General features: G+C 41.7%; 3 protein-coding genes across 9 annotated transcripts in view; all 3 read left to right on the top strand.

Moving 5' to 3' along the window:
• Positions 1–3,551, top strand: part of abt1 (activator of basal transcription 1) — a 4,797-nt gene extending 1,246 nt beyond the window's left edge. For 2 of the 3 annotated variants that reach the window (XM_027275568.1, XM_019254644.2), the window contains 4 exons: positions 465–817; positions 1,240–1,415; positions 2,795–2,980; positions 3,062–3,549. In XM_027275568.1, coding sequence (XP_027131369.1) covers positions 481–817; positions 1,240–1,415; positions 2,795–2,980; positions 3,062–3,244 — 882 coding nt within the window. In that variant the 5' untranslated portion in view covers positions 465–480 and the 3' untranslated portion in view covers positions 3,245–3,549. Of the gene's footprint in view, positions 1–464; positions 818–1,239; positions 1,416–2,794; positions 2,981–3,061 lie in introns of all 3 variants that reach the window. The other variant, XM_027275567.1, reaches the window with a different exon arrangement.
• A 2,334-nt stretch (positions 3,552–5,885) lies between these two features.
• On the top strand, positions 5,886–16,515 carry cdk16 (cyclin dependent kinase 16). Of its 5 annotated transcripts, none has more exons than XR_003461785.1 (17): positions 5,886–5,946; positions 8,774–8,929; positions 9,221–9,339; positions 9,554–9,682; positions 10,506–10,562; positions 10,808–10,922; positions 11,036–11,130; positions 11,290–11,352; positions 11,782–11,905; positions 12,287–12,407; positions 12,600–12,697; positions 12,857–12,962; positions 13,129–13,171; positions 13,253–13,343; positions 13,426–13,548; positions 13,761–14,362; positions 14,709–16,515. XR_003461785.1 is itself a non-coding variant. In XM_027275566.1 (16 exons), the coding sequence occupies exons 3-16, from the start codon at positions 9,244–9,246 to the stop codon at positions 14,290–14,292; spliced, it is 1,224 nt and encodes a 407-aa protein (XP_027131367.1). In that variant the 5' UTR covers positions 5,886–5,946; positions 8,774–8,929; positions 9,221–9,243; the 3' UTR covers positions 14,293–16,515. The 5 variants fall into 5 exon arrangements, 3 of the variants coding, with proteins under 3 accessions (XP_027131367.1, XP_027131366.1, XP_027131365.1); XR_003461784.1 differs by having other exon boundaries at positions 14,701–16,515; XM_027275566.1 differs by having other exon boundaries at positions 13,426–13,500; positions 14,282–16,515.
• Positions 16,516–16,683: 168 nt separating this feature from the next.
• Positions 16,684–20,000, top strand: part of LOC113744738 (cell surface glycoprotein 1-like) — a 9,227-nt gene continuing 5,910 nt past the window's right edge. The window contains 2 exon segments of the mRNA XM_027275612.1: positions 16,684–16,731; positions 18,672–18,747. Of these exon segments, the coding sequence (XP_027131413.1) occupies positions 16,684–16,731; positions 18,672–18,747 (124 nt within the window).

Genomic DNA, 20,000 nt, shown 5'->3' with positions numbered 1-20,000 from the left:
AGCTTGGGTCTGTTCGAGGTTTCTGCCTGTTAAAGAAGTTTTTCTTGCTCATGGCTGAACTGTAAATAATACAGTACAGTCTAGACCTGCCCTGTATTTAAAGTGTCATGAGATAACTGAAGTTATGATATGACGCTATAGAAACTAAATTGAATGTTGTCTCTGTGGTGTCCTGTCATCTTTTTGTCGTCTTTGTGGTGTGTTGTTGTCGTCCTGTTGTTCTCTTGTTGTCGTCTTTGTGGTGTTGTCTTTGTGGTGTGTTGTCGTCTTTTTTTTTTTAAAGATATTTTTTGGCTTTTTCAAGCTTTTTATTTGAGAGAGAGAGAGAGAGAGAGATGCAGCAAAGGGCCGCAGGTTGGATTCAGATTTGTGTTGTCTCTGTGGTGTTTTGTTGTTGTCTTGTTGTTGTCGTCTTTGTAGTGTCTTGTTATTGTTTTGACTTATTTTGTTTCTGTTTCTTGCAGCTTTCAGTCTGTAGAGATGGAGGAAAGTACAATTACAACACAAAGACAGGAGGACGAAGAGGAGGATGAAGAAGAGGATGGAGCTGCAGCAGGGAGAGGAGGTGATGATGAAGATGATGAAGACTCATGTGTTGATGAAGAGCAGAAAGACGACGATGATGATGGTGAAACTGCTGCTGAAATGAAGAAGAAGACCAAACAGAAAGGTGTTGGAGTGACTTCCTGTCCTGACAGGAAGTGTATTCCAGGTATCGTGTACCTGGGTCACATTCCTCCGAGGATGCGGCCCAAACACCTGAGGAACCTGCTGTCAGTGTACGGAGAGATTGGACGCGTCTTCCTCCAACCTGAAGGTGAGACGACAGGAGACGACGGAGACCTCAGAGACGACGGAGATGACAGAGATGACAGAAATGACAGAGATGACAGAAATGACAGAAATGACAGAGACGACAGAGACGAGAAAGACGACAGAAGAGAAAGATGACAGAGACCTCAGAGACGACAGATGAGAAAGACAGACGAGAAAGACCTCAGAGACCACAGAGACCTCAGAGATGACAGAAACCTCAGAGACGAGAAAGACAACAGAGACCTCAGAGATGACAGACGACAACCAGGCTTTACATTATTTATGCTTTGTATACTACAATACCCATTATTCTCAGCTGCTGTTGCTATGGTGAGTCCATACAGGGTTGTGAATGTTGGAACAGGTTTGGTGAAATGCACCATGGGAGCCAACTCTGTGATTTACCTATCCTTGTGTTGTCAGCTGGTCAGGTGAGAAAGAGGAAGAGGAAGGCGGGGCTGAGGAGGTGTGACTTCACTGAAGGATGGGTGGAGTTCAGAGATAAACGAGTGGCCAAGCGAGTGGCATCATCTCTCCACAACACGCCGATGGGAACTAGGAAACGCCAGCGCTTCTCCTCGGACCTGTGGTCCATCAAGGTACAGTCTGCCTAATTACAGCTGACATCACAGTCATGACTCCATCTGGTTTGTCAGACCGGTTCTGGTCCAGTCTGAGTTTATCTGAGTTTAACTCACCTGGTGCATGAAGCTGATCTATGACCTCACAGCCTCTGTGACCTCATCCGTCCTGAACACACCTCAGTTACAGGTTTACCTGTACACAGGAATTAGGTAGACCATGGCACGGTCAGGGGGCATCAGAATTAAGAAGTGATGCCAGTGCCAACCAATCAAGCGTCTGTGCTGTAGGAGAATATTTCTGTAAGACAAGGTTCTGTTACGATAGCTTCTAGCCAATCAAAGACAGAGTAAAGACATGTGTGTCATAGTTCTGCGCATACACCTGACCACACCTGTCAGGTGGATGAGGTGCTCACTAACACACACCCTCTGTCCTGCTGCTGAAATCTGAAACTACCGTCTAGCCTCCTTTGTCCCACCCACCATGCCGTGCACCTCCTGTTGCTGCTGTCAGTGTGGCATAATAATGGCAAAATCCAACATAATTGAGTGTGCGTGCAAGGCACACACTATATGTTATGCACCGCGCTTATTATTATTATTATTCTTTCGTCCTTTTTTTGGTTCGCTACTCCTCCCAGAGTCGCACATACACAAAACGGGTATCAGAACGTGCGGCTCGGCTGGGACGTGTGCTATGACTAACACTAAGAGTTTCAGCAAACGGTTTTGCCAAAAATCGCTAAAAACCACGCCAAAAAATGAATGGGTGTGTATTGCGAGAACTTTCCAGAGCTAGAGTGAGTGATGTCATCGCTAGAGTGGAGAGGGAGAGAAAAAGTCGTAGAAAAATAAATTTGTAAACTGCGATTGTGGCCTCAAATGCACAGCTACAGACATGATTTATACATTGTCGTCTCACTCACATTCGCCTGCTAAAGCTGTCAGCTTTATAGTTTTGGCTTGAGACGCGAAGATTCGGCAGCAGCACCCATCAACACCCTCATAGACACCCATGTTAAAAAGGTGGGAAATTTTCTGGAGGAAAGCAGAAGTACCGCTTCTTTCCATTGCTCCCAAGAGCACATTTCTTCATTTATCGACACAAAATGCCTATGTAGACGTTCAGGAAGGGCACACGATGCTCCCAGTTATGTCGGTTCAATGATTGGAAATACGGTTTGGCCAGAAATCGTTCCTGTTCGAGGGAAGGTCTCAGCATTTTCTCTGTCTCTGTCAGGATTTCTAACTGACATTCTAACAGGTGCAGTAACTGCTCTCCTGATTACAGTTGGTCCTGGTTGCTTGGCAACCTCAGCCCAGGGCAGAAATGTAGCCAGGACCGGCGCTGCTGAGACTCACCCGTCTGTCTCTTTACCTGTCTGTTTCTGTAGTATCTGCACAGGTTCCAGTGGACTCACCTGAGCGAGCGGCTGGCCTACGAGCAGACGGTCCTGCAGCAGAGACTCAGGACTGAAGTATCTCAGGCAAAGAAAGAAACAAACTTCTACCTGAACAACGTTGACAAGAGCGCTAACCTGGACAAACTGAGGAGGAAGAGACAGCGAGATGGGCAACAGGTAAACAACCAATGACTCAGTTGCTCACCTGAATCTACCTGTAGCTTCACTTTAATGTTCACCTTTATTTATCACCGTCAGGTGGATGAGAGGAAGTGGGACTTCACTCAGCGTCAGACAGAGGACGAGATCCAGATGAGGAAGAAGAAGAAAAACTCTGTTACCCAGAAGCACCTAGACAAGGCCCGCCTCATCCAGCAGAAGAGCCAATCAAATGTCTCCCTGCTGGCCAAGATTTTCAACTCCAACAAATCAGACAGCTGATTGGCTGTTGGACAAAATTTTCAGTTTGTCTTTGTTGCTATTAACAAGCTTGTTAAGTATTTTGTTTTCACCTTAATGAGCGGTTAAGTCTGTTGTTATTTTGATAATATATTATTTTGATAACTGAACAGGTTACCTTGGTAACCTTTGACTTCATGAAACTGACTTATCTGTCAGTGTCATGATCGTCACTCTTACAGTATGTGATGTCATCATTGTTCACCTGAACAAGTCGTTATCCTGTGATGATGTCACCTGTCTGTGTAACATGTTGTAAATAAATGTACCTTCAGGTGTTCCTCGTTTACACCTGTTGTATCCACCTGCATCATCACCAACACACATGTACCTGACTGACCTCCGTCATAACCAACACACCTGTACCTGACTGACCTGTATAATCACCAACACACCTGTACCTGACTGACCTGCATCATAACCAACACACCTGTACCTGACTGGCCTGTGCCATCACCAACGCACCTGTACCTGACTGACCTGTATAATCACCAACACACCTGTACCTGACTGACCTGCATCATAACCAACTCACCTGTACCTGACTGGCCTGTGCCATCACCAACACACCTGTACCTGACTGACCTGTACCATCACCAACACACCTGTACCTGACTGACCTGTGCCATCACTAACACACATGTACCTGACTGGCCTGTGCTATCACCAACACACCTGTACCTGACTGACCTGCATCATAACCAACACACCTGTACCTGACTGGCTTGTGCCATCACCAACACACCTGTACCTGACTGACCTGTGCCATCACCAACACACCTGTACCTGACTGGCTTGTGCCATCACCAACACACCTGTACCTGACTGGCCTGTGCTATCACCAACACACCTGTACCTGACTGACCTGTACCATCACAACACACCTGTATCTGACTGACCTGTGCCATCACTAACACACATGTACCTGACTGACCTCTACCATCACCAACACACCTGTACCTGACTGACCTCTACCATCACCAACACACCTGTACCTGACTGACCTCTACCATCACCAACACACCTGTACCTGACTGTCTCGGATGGAGTCTTTAGTTTTGGATTCATGGTTTGTTTATGAGGCATCCTGGGTAAACTCCCATCATGCATCTCTTTGATTGTGCACGTGACTGAGATGACGTGATGTGAGAGAAACGTAGTCGGTGAACGTATTTTAATGACGTCATGTGATTAATATAGTTAATGTCAGCTGATAATGATACTTGTAATGACGTCCGCTCAACATGTTTGATTGTTTACGTTGTTGCTGGAGGGGGCGGGCGCCGTGCCGTGACGTCACGCTCGGTACGGTGTGTCTCGGTCAGGACGCACCGGAGGAGCGGAGCAGCAACATGGCTGCAGATTACTGGGAGCCAACAAGATCCGAGACTGTGTCAGCCTGAACCGAGCTCAAGACAATCCGGGACGGACCGGGACAAACCTTCCCGGTGAGTACGACACACTGCCAGGCCTCATGTGTCCGGGACACCGACTCATTCCGTCCTGACGGAGCCGTTAACGGAGCTGCAGATTCAGACAGAACGCCGCTCCGCCTCCGCTGCTATTTATAACAGTGATGACATTTACGCAGCAAATAGACCGAGCCCGACCACACACACACACACTCTCACAGACACACACACACTCACAGACACACACACACTCACAGACTCTCACAGACACACAAAAACAGCACCACAGGTGTTAGCATGTTAGCTGTCAGGTAGATAACCTGTCTGTCTGTCAGTCAGGTGTTAGCATGTTAGCTGTCAGGTAGATAACCTGTCTGTCAGTCAGGTGTTAGCATGTTAGCTGTCAGGTAGATAACCTGTCTGTCAGTCAGGTGTTAGCATGTTAGCTGTCAGGTAGATAACCTGTCAGTCAGTCAGGTGTTAGCATGTTAGCTTCAGGTAGATAACCTGTCGTCAGTCAGTCATGGTGTTAGCATGTTTAGCTGTCAGGTAGTAACCTGCTTGTCGTCCAGTCAGCGTGTTAGCATGTTAGCTGTCAGGTAGATAACCTGTCTGTCAGTCAGGTGTTAGCATGTTAGCTGTCAGGTAGATAACCTGTCTGTCAGTCAGGTGTTAGCATGTTAGCTGTCAGGTAGATAACCTGTCAGTCAGTCAGGTGTTAGCATGTTAGCTGAACATCAAACACTATATTTATTTGTTCGTCTGGTCTGATAAATTCACCTTCAGTACAGTTAAACAGGGGGACAAAGCTGTAAACATGTTTATTTCTGCTGTGAAGTTGGACATTTGAACATGGGGACTTATGGAGACTGACTCAAGTGACATTTGAGGAATTACAGTTTAGCGCTTAAGCTTTGGCTTCATCTTCCCAGCCATGGAGGTTGATGCAGTCAAACGGTCTCTGAACAGGATCTGCAACCACTTTATTGTAGTCTTCTGTTCAGGAATGAGTTCTGGACCCGCGGTACTTGTTTATGCAGTATTCTGGTACTCTAGCCTTCAATTCCTTTTTACCTGTCCAGGTGTGCTCTCCAGGCTGGCTGCCCAGCCCTCCTCAGTGTCACACCCACCCCTGCTCCCCGGCCCCCCCTCATGGAGAGGATGAGGAGATCAAACGGCAGCTATCACTCATCTTGGGAAGGGGAGGGGTTGGGGGGGGGACAGGTGCTGAGTGACACACGAACCAGGAAGTGACATCACACAGTGACTCAGGTAACCACACACACACACCACACATACACATATAACATATATCTATATATATATATATATATATATATATATATATATTATATGTATTATATATATATGTTATAGCAGGTCTGCGAATATAATCATTATTTCAGAATCAGGTTTATTGTATAACTATAAACATGTTAGGTCAGAGGATCTGAACCTGGTCCTAGTCCCAGATCAGATCTCACTTGCCCAAATGGAACAATCTGGTGCTGCCGCATCAGTGAAGAGGAATGGGTTGTATCAAATCAAATTGTTTGTATAGCCCAGATTACAAAATAAATTTTCCTCTGAGGGCTTACAATCTGTACAGGGAGTGACACCCTCTGTGGTGTAGAGGAGAGGGGAAGGTTTGAGTAGAATTTCAATAAAGGGAGATGTGATGTACATCTTCAACAATACTTGCCTGACTAGGCACAACCCTGCGAGAGCCTACTGACCCCAGAATGGTAGTTGTTCCACAGAAAGGAGCTTGATAGCTGAAAACTCTGGCTCCCAATCTACTTTTGGAAACTATAGGAACCACAAACACCTGAAGTTGCAGTCTCTAAAGGGGTTTGATATATTAAATATTAATTAATGTATATAATTATGTTATTAAATCATGTTATTCTTAAAACTGTAATGTCTTTTTAAACTCTTAAACTCTGAACCTTCTAAATGAAACTCTAAACTTTATATTTAAAATCTAAACTCTAAATTTGAAACTCTAAAATTTGAAATTCTAACTCTAATATTTAAACTCTAAACTTTAAACTCTTAATCTTTACATTTTAAATGCAAACTGAACTCTAATTTGAAACTCTAATCTTTAATTTAAACTCTAAATTTAAACTCTAATCTTTAAATTTTAAACTTTAAACTCTGAACTCTAAAATTTAACTCTTAAATTTTAACTCTAAATTCCAAATTCTGAACTCTAATTTGAAACTCTATCTTACATTTAAACTTTAAACTTTAAAATTTAAACTCTAAACTTTAAGCTCTGAAGTCTAAAATTTAAACATTTTGAAATTTATTCTCTAAATGTTAAACTCATATTTTTGTGTGTGTTGTTCTACTAAATCAATCAATCAATCTTCTCCATCACACTGTGACTCCTCCCACTTACACTGTGACACCCCCCCCCCCCCCCGCACAAAAAGTGGCATACGTCCTTTTCCACGCTCACGTTCAAATGTATCAACGTGGAAAACAATCGTAGAAATGTTCGTGCCCCACGCCATTTCATAGCTGTCGTACGCCACGTTTCTACAGCTATTGTTCCTTTGGCGACACTTAGAGGGGACGCTGGGAAACTGTTAATAATGTGAAAACAAGTAGTCATCAGAGCAATGTGCACATCAGAGACACACTTATAAACAATTAACACACCCACGTGTTTGCAGTTATATAGGTGGATATAAAAGCATGCGCAATGTGATGAAGAAAATGGTATTAACAAAAGTTGTTAGAGGACCTTGCAAATGGTGCAATCCGCCGTGAGCGATTTAAGCAACGCAAGGATTTACTTGCAAACAATGATAATTGGCTCATAAGACGATTTCGGTTACCAAGGCCGGTGTTACTGGAGATGTGCGCAGAGCTGCGGCCGGCCTGAGAGCGCAACGGGGGCCGGCGGCCTGGGGTTCCTGGCAACAGGGGCATTCCAGCGGGAGCTGGCCGATCGGTCAGGAGTGTGCCAGTCAACCCTGAGCCGAGCCATGCCGGCTGTGTGGGACGGAATCATCCGAATGTCTTCCTGGTACATCAGATTCCCGTACACTGCTGCAATTTGCAGTGAGAGGCGGTTTCCCTGATGTAATCGGAGCTATTGACTGCACACACATTGCTATAAAATCACAGGACGAATTTGTTTATGTTAGTACGAAACATTTTCATTCCATCAATGTTCAAATCATATGTGATGCGTGAATGCAGCTGACTAACATCGTGGCAAGGTAGCCTGGTTCAACGCACGACTCATTCATTATGACCAACAGCATGGTTGGGAACAGACTGGAGGCTGGCATGGTGCGTGATGGGTGGCTTCTATTCGTTTAATTGTCCCGTAACGCTGGTTTACATACGGGACAATTAAAGGAATAAACTTTTTACTTACCCAGAAGCCACCCATCGCGCACCGTGCCAGTGTGCCAATGCACATTCGGGTATGTCGCATTCAAATATCATGTTTTTGGTTTTCTTTATTTTCTGCTGGTGAAATTAGCGCTGCAGAGCTTTCTAACAAGCCCTGATTGTCTCCCTGTGTTCAGTATTCTTGTCAGTAAAAGCGGGCGTAAAATGTCAGCCGCAGCGCCACACCTGTCCACACCTGTCCACACCTGTGTGTGCGCTGCTCGGATCCCACAGCATTTCCAGCCTCACACACACACTCCCACTCACGTCTTTTTTTGGTCATATTCATCCCCGTTGACAGGGTACCAAACAGCATCTCCTCTTCATTTACTAGAATATTTAGCTTAGACTCTGTGAAATTCATTTTCTTTCCTTTGTTTATCGCGTTATCTGATCGGAGAAGAGATGAATCTCAGGTCCAGGGCCTATTTAAATAGATTTGCATATGTAAATGTGGGCGTGGACAGGGAGGAGTTGCATGTGCGTTCAATTCCATGTTGATTGGGATGTACAAAAGAAACGTGCTTGGATCCATGCGAACGCACACTTTGATACATCTGAATTTTTTTGTGCGTACGACAGTTTCCAGGTTTTGGCATACGCCAAGTTTCAGTAGGAAATCCACGCAAGTATTCGTACATGAGGCCCCAGAACTCTTGTCACATCTGCTCCCTGTCCTCATCAGAAGTGGTGTCTCTTCGTGGTTCTTCTGGAGGTCTGAAGGTTCGGGGTTCCTCCTCTTCAGTTCAGTCCCTCCTTCAGTCGTACAGCAGCTCGCTGAGGAAACCTCGAGGCCTCGGACGCAGCCTGAGCTCCTACCTGAACCACACCACAAGACTGGGTACTAATACTGCAAATACATGTATAAGTACTGCACTACCTGAAACAAACCACAAGACTGGGTACTAATACGGCAAATACATGTATAAGTACTGCACTACCTGAAACAAACCACAAGACTGGGTACTAATACTGCAAATACAATACTGTGTGTAATTTAGTGTGTATTAATGTGTGTGTACTTTAGTGTGTATTACTGTTTTTCAGTGTGTATTACTTTGTGTATTACCGTGTGTACTTCAGTGTGCATTACTGTGTGTACTTCAGTGTATTACTGTGTGTGTATTTTCAGAGATTGTCCACGAGGACGTTAAGATGAGTTCTGATGGAGAAAGTGATCCGGCTTCTTCTTCAGACGGAGTTCAGAGTCCAGTTCGAGTCCGACTGAGGAACAAGAAGATCTCTACAGAGGTAAATAAGTAAAACACACCTTATTCACAACTAATATTCAACTAATATACAACTTATATAAAATGGATATACAATCAATACACAACTAATATACAACTTATACACAACTAATAATTCAATTTTATTTATGTAGTGCCAAATCATGTCTGTCTGTTTCCTGTTTTCCTGTCTGTCTGTCTGTTTCCTGTCTCACTCTCTCTCTGTTGTCTTTCAGGACATCAACAAACGTCTGTCATTACCGGCTGACATCCGTCTTCCAGACGGTTATCTGGAGAAGTTTAATCTTATTGGTCCAGCTCTGTTTGAGCAGCCAATCAGCAGGCGGCTGCGCAGAGTGTCTCTGGTACATCAACCTGTTTCTACTTGACTTGTTTCTACTCAATGTTTGGAATTTTCTATCCTTAGGTTACACAGGGTCACGTGTGGGCCTTGAGGCGCTCGGCAGTATTAATTGTTTGGCGTTGCTTGAGAACAGTAACAAGCCAAAGGCTGAACATGTATGTTTATTCTATTTTATATTATTTCATATGTTTTTTTTTACTACCATCTCTTTTGAGGTATATTTGCAAATGGTTCCGAATGAGTGTACACTAACCAAATGGACAATACTATGATGGAAATATGGTATAATATGTGTACATTAGATACTCAGAGGCATATATGTAAACATTTGTTTGTTTGTTTATTTGGTTGTTTATGATTTGAAGGTTTTTATTTACAGATACACAGGGTGGGGGGGAAAAGTGTGTGTAGTTCTGGGCGTTTAGTATTTGTGGTGTTATCTGTAGAGGTTTAAAGTCTGACCACCAGCATGAGTTCAGCAGAATGTGACACAGACTCAGACACTTAATTAACTTTCAGAGTGTCTCTAATTCTCCTTGGCCAAGCTTCAGTAAATATTACAGCATAAGACATCAGAGGCTCCTGAACACTTTATGAACTTCTAACCTCACCATTGACCTTTGAGGTCAGCAATTTCTCCACAACACTTGTTTCTACTCTTCATGTTTTTTACTTGACCTGTTTCTACTCTACAGGTTTTTGTTGCATTTTACTACTGGAAAATGTTAATAATTTGGGCTATATTATAAAAACCCTGCCTGTCTGTCTGTCTTTGTGTCTCTCTCTGTCTACCTGTCTCTCTTTGTCTGTTTTTCTCTCTGCAGTCAGAGATTGGTTTTGGGAAACTGGAGACATACATTAAACTGGACAAACTGGGAGAGGTGAGAATGTGTTTCATAAAGTTTAATTCAGAATCTGTTCGACCCTCTCTGGTGGATTTCTCAGTCTCACTGTGTGTTGGACTGTTTGTCTGACCAGGTCATTCAGTCTGCTGGTCTCACTGGTTTACTCCCAACGGCAAATATGATTGATGAACTATCCTTAGTCCACCAGTTTAAGTCTTCCAGTACCACCAGCATCAATTCATTCTCTCACCTGTCTCCCTCTCTCACCTGTCTGTCTGTAGGGGACCTATGCCACGGTGTACAAAGGTCGCAGTAAACTCACCGATAATCTCGTTGCTCTGAAGGAAATTAGACTGGAACACGAAGAAGGAGCTCCATGTACTGCGATCAGAGAAGGTACTACAGTACTATTACTATAGGACTAATACTGTACTACTGTACTAATACTTCTGTATTATACTCCAGTATGGTAGTGTTTTGTGCGTATATTCACGTGTTTTCTTTCTCAGTGTCGCTGTTAAAGGATCTGAAACATGCCAACATTGTCACGCTTCATGACATCATACACACGCAGAAGTCCCTCACACTGGTGTTTGAGTATCTGGTGAGACACACACACACACACACACACACACACACACACACACACACACACACTATTTAGTGTATTACCTGTTTGTTTTGGTGTATTATGTGTATGTTTGAGTTTTTATGCATGTATTAGTATTATTTATATCCTTTAATGATGTTTGTATTCTTTTAGGACAAAGATCTCAAACAGTATCTGGACGACTGTGGAAACATCATTCATGTTCACAATGTCAAGGTGAGGAAACATTTAATCTATCGGTTACTGTTAAAGCGCTTGCTTAGTCAGAATGCTGAACCGGCAATGCATACCACAAGGTGCCACAAAAAACACAGCAAAAGATTAGGAACGCGACAGCTGAGTTATATATTGCAGGAGCTGGATGAGTGGATGAGTTGCAGGTGTGAGAGCAGAGCAGGTGTGGATCAATGAAGTGGCAGAATAAATTAGGTCAGCCACGTCCAGCCTGCACAGTCAGGGAAGACAAGCCTGAACACGATGGGCAGGGAAAACACAGGAAAATAAAAAAGACTTTACTGTCACTTACCTGTTATGACTTATAACTATAACATAATTAAATAAAATTAGTTCATTTAGTTCATTAGTTGACTGTTTTTTCACAATCATTGCTGGTTTTTCTCATCTTTGCTGTTTTTCTCTCCTCAGCTCTTTCTTTTCCAGTTGCTGCGAGGTTTGTCATACTGTCATCGGAGGAAAGTTCTCCACAGAGACCTAAAACCCCAAAATCTGCTCATCAATGAGCGGGGAGAGCTGAAACTGGCAGACTTTGGTGAGTCCACTTACATAACAAACATGTTTATTGGACAGGGGCAGTTAGGGCTTAGGAGGTAGAGGTTTTCCACTAATTAGAAAGATCCTGGTCCAGTCTGCACATAGTAGTGGACAAAATACTGAACCCAAAATTTATCCTGTGGTGTGGCATGTGAACCCTAACCCTAACCATCCTTTCTGATGAGCAGATGGCGTCAGTGTATGAATGTGTGAAAGTCATCTGTTGTGCAAAAACGCCTTGAATGGTCAAAAGTTTAGAAAGGCACGATACAAATATAGTACATTTACCATTCAAATCTAATGTAGACCTACCTCCCTCATAAGAATGCCCCCTGCCAAATGAATGTAATGGTATTACTTAGGTGTTGTACGCTTTCAGGGTTGGCCCGAGCAAAGTCAATTCCAACGAAGACGTACTCTAACGAGGTGGTGACACTGTGGTACCGACCGCCAGATATCCTGCTGGGCAGCACAGACTACTCTACTCACATCGACATGTGGTCAGTACTGTAGTGCTATTGCACTATACTGTAGTTATACAGCACAATGTTGAAACTGTGATCAGCTGACAAAAGTTACCTAACCAACAAATATTCTTCTATAGTAAACATGAACTGAATAATTGACATTTATCAACATCACATCAACTGACCCCTTTCTGTATGTCTGTCTGTCTGTCTGTCTGTCTGTAGGGGTGTTGGTTGTATCTTCTATGAGATGGCAACAGGCCGACCCCTATTTCCTGGTTCCACAGTGGAGGAGGAGCTTCATTTCATCTTTAAACTGCTGGGTAAGAGCCAATCAGCTTCTGTGTAATCACTGAGAACTTCTGAGAACTATCAGCTGCATGTATTTGTATACTATGTAATTTGTACATACCTCATGTTTTTTACTTGTATTTTGTGAATACCTCATGGTTTTTGTGTGTTTTGAACATTTTTGTGTGCAGGAACTCCCACAGATCAAAGCTGGCCTGGAATCAATTGTAATGACGAGTTTGTGGCATACAACTATCCTCAGTACAGAGCAGAGAGACTGAGTAATCACACTCCCAGGTACAACAATTGTACTACACACAGTTACATAACTATAATCCAAAACATGTGTACACATGAATATTGCCTTTCCACCAATATCAACTGACCTTTTGTTCTGAGTCTCTTCAAAACCAAAAATTTACAAGCAAAATAAAACGTGTGTGTGTGCTCACGTGTTGCGCAGGCTCAGCAGTGAAGGAGTCGAGTTGTTGTCAAAGTTCCTGCAGGTCAGTAAACGTCTGTGTTTTTTGTTCATATATATAAAGAAATGAATAAACTCCAATAAGTCTAATGTTTTTAAACTTCAGTTTGAGGGGAAGAAGAGGATCTCTGCGGATGAGTCGATGTATCATCGTTACTTCAGTAACCTTGGTAACAGAGCAACGACACTTCCTGATAGTAAGTTTCAACACAGTCTTTGATCCCCTGATCCACTGTGATGGCACTGTGATGTCACAAACTCACTCTGATTGTTTTTCAGCTACATCCATCTTCACTCTGCCTGAGATTCAACTTGAAAAAGAAACAACAAGAGTGACAGTCACACCTGATCCAGGTAACGTGGTCACACTCAATCTGGGTGACGCGGCCACGCCCGATCCGGGTAGGGTTAGTGTTCTTGTTTAAAAGTAAATTTTGAAAAATAAAAAGACCAAAACATTTAATGAGAAGATGTTCAGTTTCATTCTGACCATCTGAAGCTCGTTGATTGGAGGAAGACCATGTGACATGACTGAAAGTACCATGATTGGAGGACAGCTGTTGTTGAATCTGAAAAGGAAAATTAAGTAAATAATTTTTTTTTTGTTTGTCCAGAAAACAGTCCGGCCAGGAGGCGGAGTCTGCTCTTCTGACATCAGAGAGGCGGTGGTAGTTCTTCTGACATAATCAGGGAGGCGGAGTCTGCTCACAAAAGGAAAATATATATTTTTTTGCTGCTGAGAAAACAGGAAGTAAATCTAGATCAGACAGACAGACAGACAGTGACAGACAGACAGAGAGACAGACAGACGCAGGGAGACAGATGCAATAATAAATCACAGCAGCCATTTGACCAATCAGTGAACTGCATGTTGTTTCTAATGGCAACAGGTTGACCTCAGTACATGAACAGTCTTCCATTTTTGCTTTTTTTTTTTTTTTTTTTTTTTTTAAATGTTCCCAGGATCCTGGAATTCTGTCATGGATACGCCTGGATACAATCAGATATCACATGTGTGACAGCAGCAGAATGACATCAGTGATGACATGTCAGACTGTCAGATTGATGTTTAAGTCCACCTGTAATGAACTATTTAAAACAATGAGTAATATTTATTATTTATCGTATCCAACAGCTGAAAAGTGAACGCAGACAGGAAGTGCTGCAAACAGACTGTATATGATGCAGACAGCCGAGGAAGACGTTGTTTATAGGGGTAATATTCTGCTTTTGTTTCCACAGAACAGTGTTATTTATTAGAAAACATACTGAAACTCACTGACAGCCACAGAAGCCATGTTTGTTTAAACAATCTGATCAATTTCATTCTCTGTGTGACACTGTTTCTGCATGTGTGTCGTACACTTATTGTTAAAATATTATAAAGACTAATACTGTAAAAATACTCACATTGTTAATATATTTATATGTATTAACATTTAGTGTAAATCTGCAGTATACAGCTGTGAGCAATTTTCTTTCTATTGCTGTTTAACCCAGAAGTTTATTTTAACAGGATTTTCAATTTTTTTATTGCTTATATTTTTATTGGAGGTCAACAGGTTGAAGAGGATGATGTGATGTCAGCTTCAATCAGAGCTTCACAAAGAAAAAGGTTTCCATTCACAAGCTTGACGTAAAAAACAGACAGACTGATGTCGATGCCAAGCTGACTGTCGGACAACCCTGAGAAAGACAGGAAATTTTAACCTTAATTTTAACCTGCTCAGAATCAAAATGTCTGTGGGTTTCGATTGAGCACTTAGGCAGGAATTACAGGAGGTGGTTTTTGATTCTGTCAGGAGGCTTGGTTGAGGATTGGGGAAGGGCTTATCTGTGGTCAGGATTGAGATGGATTTTGTCTTCTCGTCCCTTCAGGCGAAACCTTTTGCATTTTCTTTTCAGGTTCAGGAATGTTTATCTTTAAACTGTTGGATGTTGTTTCTGGTGTTACTTTTTATTTCTTAGCTGTGAAGAAATATAGAATCTTCTTGATCAGAAGACAATAATGATTGATCAGTGTTAATAACGATGAGTTTAACAGTGTTTTGTAAAAATGTCATATGTACACATTTGTATGTGAGGTTAGAAATATACAGTAGCCATGAAAATAATTCACATTTTTTATGTTCTATTGATTAGCAGTGGATTTGTTTGATCAGAAGTCTTTTAAAATACAGAATAATTGACTTCCAGATGTGTTTTGAAAGATTTCCAAATTTTCAAACTTCAGAAACAGAAACACGTGACAGAATGAAAACTTCTGCATTAACTATTTTTAGTAAATTGAGGTTTAAGAGTTAAGAAAGTTTGGCTTCAAATATTTTCTGTTTCTCAGGATGAAATCATTTAAATTTCATCCACTGAGACACAAAGTGAATCAATAAAAAATTCAGGGGACTTCTTTTTAGAATTTCAAAGAACTTTTCTGTTTGAAAGAAGTGATGTAACGAGTCCACGTTAGTGCTGGCTTGATGATGAATTACTGTTGAATGTAACTACCAATTGGTAACGTGGTTTACAGTAATAATGTGTACAGTTGTTAATTATTACAGATCATTTTTAATCTGCAGTGTCTTGTTATTCCTTAGCTGCTGTTCAACTGCACAGAAAACAGCATTTAGATATAAAACAAAAGATGTCTGGACCCAGATCACTCAGTAAACCTGGTTCAGTAGCAGGTTGCTGAGATCTAATCTATAAAATACATTCATATAAAAAATACATGTGAACACATGTGAACACCTCACACGTCCGACAGGTTAGGAATAATTTTTCTGACTGTGCAGAGACAAAGAGTGAAAACCGGCAGTTAATGTGACAATATCAAGTCTTCGGCTTATACAGGCAGCTGTGAGAGAAATCACATATTCATTTGTTGTATTTACGTTTTATTGTCCAGCATCAGAGTTGAATTATCGAACAGAAAACAAGTCGCCGACCTCAGATCTGAGAAAGAGCTGCTTATTGTTTAGTTTAAATTATTTTTATCAGTTCCAGTGTTCACCTCCTGGTCTGTCAATATAAAGAAATAACAGATTTAAAAATCTCTGAATGGACCTCTGTTATGTTTTTTATTTAACTTTAGAATAAATCAAACGGTGAGCTGTTTTGTTTGGCTACATCGATTTAGATGCTGTTTTCTCTGCTTTTGTAAAATAACTGCTTAGTTTTGGTCAACACCATACCAAAATTATCTGCAATACCGCACTGCATGATGGGATTCTTCCAGATAACTTCTATGCTGTTTATTCTTTGAATATTCTTCCATCTGCCAAGAAAGCACTGCATTGTATCTAATGCTATAATGGATGTGCATACTTGAAATATCAAGTTTCGAAAATAAAGTATATCCTGTTATTGTGTCAATTATGTTTACTACGTACATGTATTCTGGATATATTTATGATATAGAAATCTACATTAAAATGTATATCAGCATCGGTAGATTATTTTGTGTTTATCAGATCACATTATCCTGTTTTTACATGAGAACATACAGGCAGTTCAAACTTGTTTACATGTACATTCGGAGAAATGAGCTCTTGCTCTGCTCCGCCCCCTTTCGTCTCCGGTAAGTCCCTGGTAAGTTTCCGGTACACATTTTTAACTATGTACAATGTAGTTTTGCATGAAATTAACCTTAAAAAATGGAATAAATAACAAAATTGTGTTGTTACATACATTACAGATACTACAATCATAATAAAATGATTTTTTTAAATGTACAGACATGTCTCAATTGTATTTTAAAACAACTTAACCTTAATCAAATTACTAATTAAATTATTTTTTAATATATCTGAAATCTTAAAAATATTTTAAAATGATTTTAAATGTATAAAATTATTTTTAAACAAAAGGTAAGTATAAAAGGTAAATATGACATTTTGAATAGAGTTAAGAATAAGAAAGTATAGAGGTTACGGATCCTTTAGGGTTAGGGTCAGGGGTTAGGAAAAGTGAAATTATCTCAATGACTCTCCCCGGGTGGTCCGCCGACTCAACCAGTTTGGTATGGAGGCTTAGCTCTGGTTCAGAAGAGCCGTGTGGATACAGGGAAAGAAGGGATTGGGAAATGAAACTGCATTTCCACCAATCCTCTGCCTGTCTAGGCTTCACCCTGGTTCCTACAACTCCCCCCACAAGGGTTAGGGTTACATGGGACTCACACCGAACGCGGAATGGAAGCGGAACGGTACTTTGCCCGGCGTCAACTCACACCGGACGCGGATCAGCCGCGGAACGGAAGCGGAGCGAGATCACGCGAGAATCCTGGACATACCCGAGACCCCGCGATAAACAGTGTATAAAGAAAACCAACAACAAACAGCTGACTTTGCTTCTCCGACGTGGAGGAGATTATAAAAAGCATCTGTTGTGTCATAAATGATTGTGTGTTGTTCCACTTCAACAATTAGTCTCTCGTTGAGACCCTTTGATCGATCTTTGATCACCTGGTGCCACCGGTCATGACGTAACGTTGATGTGAAGTTGTAAAAAGCTACATGAACTGTGTATTGTGTTTTATTTTGAAGGGGGGCGGAAGTTTATTATGTTGATTCTGTGTCGGATTTCCTGTCTGGTGCGCAGTGGTGTGTTGAAATTTACGAGGTTTAGCCGCGGCTCGCGGAAAAGATAGAAATCCTGCGGAAAGCTCGCGCCGTGGCATGGAGAGCCGCTTCTGGGACGCTTCTGATCCGCGCCCGGTGTGAGTGCTCTCATTGACTAGACTGGATTCTATTTGCTACGGTGACCGCGGCGGTGCCGTTCCGCTTCCGTTCCGAGTTGGCCTTTAGGGTTAGGTAAGGGTGAATGAGAAAAGCCTGGCATAAGCCAGGCTTTTATTATGCACTGGCCAGACATGTGACTCCTCCTCAGCCAACCAGGTGCGCCTCAGATCCTCCCCCTATATCTCAGGTCTCTCCACGTAACCCTGCAACTCAAATTAAATTCAAATAAAAACACCAGACATCTTGCCTTTGTGTTTTTTCAAAAAATTACACTCACGTGTGTTTGCTGTATTTAGCTTTTGTTTACTGCTATTTGTTTACTCTGCCAGGTTGCAACGTTTCGGAGCATCTTGTCCTTCATCAGGCGCTGGTCAGGGTTAGGGTTAGGGTTAGGGTGTGAGGGATACCCCCTCCGATACGGGAGGGAGGGTGCACTGGCCCTCCACCCAGCAGGCCTCCCGTAACCCCAGTCCCGGGAAGGTTGCGGGTTCCGGCGGCTATGCCTGCCGTAATGGACTGTTGTCCATCTGCCGTCCATTGTCCAAAAAACCTTTTCCGGACACGGAAAGGAAAAAAATCCAATTGCGAATATAATAAAAACCAAACTCAGGCGTCTTCTTTAAACTCAAAATATTTTTTTATTTTTATAACAAAATAAAATCAAAATCAAAATTAAAAGCTGTACAGAAATAAAAAAGGTGTGCTCTGGCGACGTTTCGACCCGTGGGGTCTTCTTCAGGCCTGCACACCTCTCTATTAATAACAAGACTCTCTCAATGCTCTCTCCTCCAGAGTCCCAGTAGAAGTGAGCTCCTGCTCTCCTTCTCCCCTTATATACACGACCGGGCTCCGCCCCCTTGCGTCTCCGGTAAGTTTCCGGTAAGTTGTCCGGTACACACATTTTAACTATGTACAATGCAGTTTTGCATTAAATTAACTGAAAACAAATTAAATAAACAACCAAACTGTTTTTACATTCATATAGATATTACAACCATAACAAAATATATTTTTAAATATGTACAAATGTCTCTACATGAACTATTTACAAAATTTATATACAACTTAACCTAAATATATGAAATTAAGAATACAATTATTTTTAAATGTATCAAAAATAATAAAGGTGTTTTTAAATGTATAAAATATTTTTAAACTTATTTTTCAAACCAAGAGATAAGTGTAAAAGGTGAGTATAGAATTGAAAATACAGTAAAGAGTAAAAATAAAGATTACGAATCCGTAAGGGTTTGAAAAAGGTAAGTATAAAGGGTTAAGGTTAGGGTAACAGGTAACTATAGGTTAGAATGACAGGGTTAGGGTTAGGAAAGATAAGTGTGGTGATAGTTATGTTTAGGCAGGGTTAGGGTTAGGGTTAGGTTCAATTCTGGGCTTGACTCTTGAAGGAGCAACAGCTCATAGATTTCATTGTTTTTGGGTTTGTTGTGTGTCTGGGCCTGAAGAAGACTCTGTTAGGGTCGAAAGTTGCCCGCAGACACACATTAAAAAATCTTTTGGCCTTTTAAATTTATTTTTTTGGAGATTTTTAACTTTTTAAGTGAATTTAGTTGGATTTTTTTTTTATTGTATTCTTCACTTTCTTTTGAATAAATATTATTTTTTATAAAACAAGTGATTTAAAAGTTTTTTCATATACTGGGAGTGGCATGAGGCCATATTTTGATGAGGGATGGACTAGGTCCGTTATAAGCAGACCCGGAGGCGAAACCGGGATGGGGACTGGGGTCGCGGGATGGACCCGGGATGGACCGTGCGCCTCCGTGTCCTGGGACTCTAGAGGGTTTTCATGGGAGGTTTGGATATTTAAAATAAGTTTATTATTGAATGTTTTTTAGAAAATAGTTTATGATTTTGGATATATGTTTGAGTTAAAAAAATAGTAAGTTCAGTGTAAATAGTTAAAATGGTTAAAACAGCGAATGCCAGATGTTACGTATACGTAGCGAGAACTGGAAGGAAGCCAAAAGGGCGGAGTCCGTTTGGTATATAAGGCAGAGGGGAGAGGGAGAGCTCAGTTCTCCCTTGATCCTCACCGGACAGTCCTGTGGGAGAGAGTTTGCTGTGTATATTCATATATTCATTTGATACCGGAGAAGACAA

The sequence above is a fragment of the Larimichthys crocea genome, unplaced genomic scaffold, assembly GCF_000972845.2.
Source record: "Larimichthys crocea isolate SSNF unplaced genomic scaffold, L_crocea_2.0 scaffold148, whole genome shotgun sequence".
NCBI classification, from domain to species: Eukaryota; Metazoa; Chordata; class Actinopteri; family Sciaenidae; genus Larimichthys; species Larimichthys crocea.
The sequence above is the reverse complement of the archived record's forward strand: the minus strand, read 5'-3'. Positions and strand labels throughout refer to the sequence as shown.

What these genes read in the sequence shown, in the direction of transcription:
- cdk16 (XM_027275564.1), top strand. Translation starts at nt 9,244, where the DNA reads ATGAGTTCTGATGGAGAAAGTGATCCGGCTTCTTCTTCAGACGGAGTT. An exon ending in TTTCATCTTTAAACTGCTGG is followed by an intron (nt 12,698 to 12,856) that starts GTAAGAGCCAAT and finishes TTTTGTGTGCAG; the next exon opens with GAACTCCCACAGATCAAAGC. An exon ending in CTGAGTAATCACACTCCCAG is followed by an intron (nt 12,963 to 13,128) that starts GTACAACAATTG and finishes CGTGTTGCGCAG; the next exon opens with GCTCAGCAGTGAAGGAGTCG.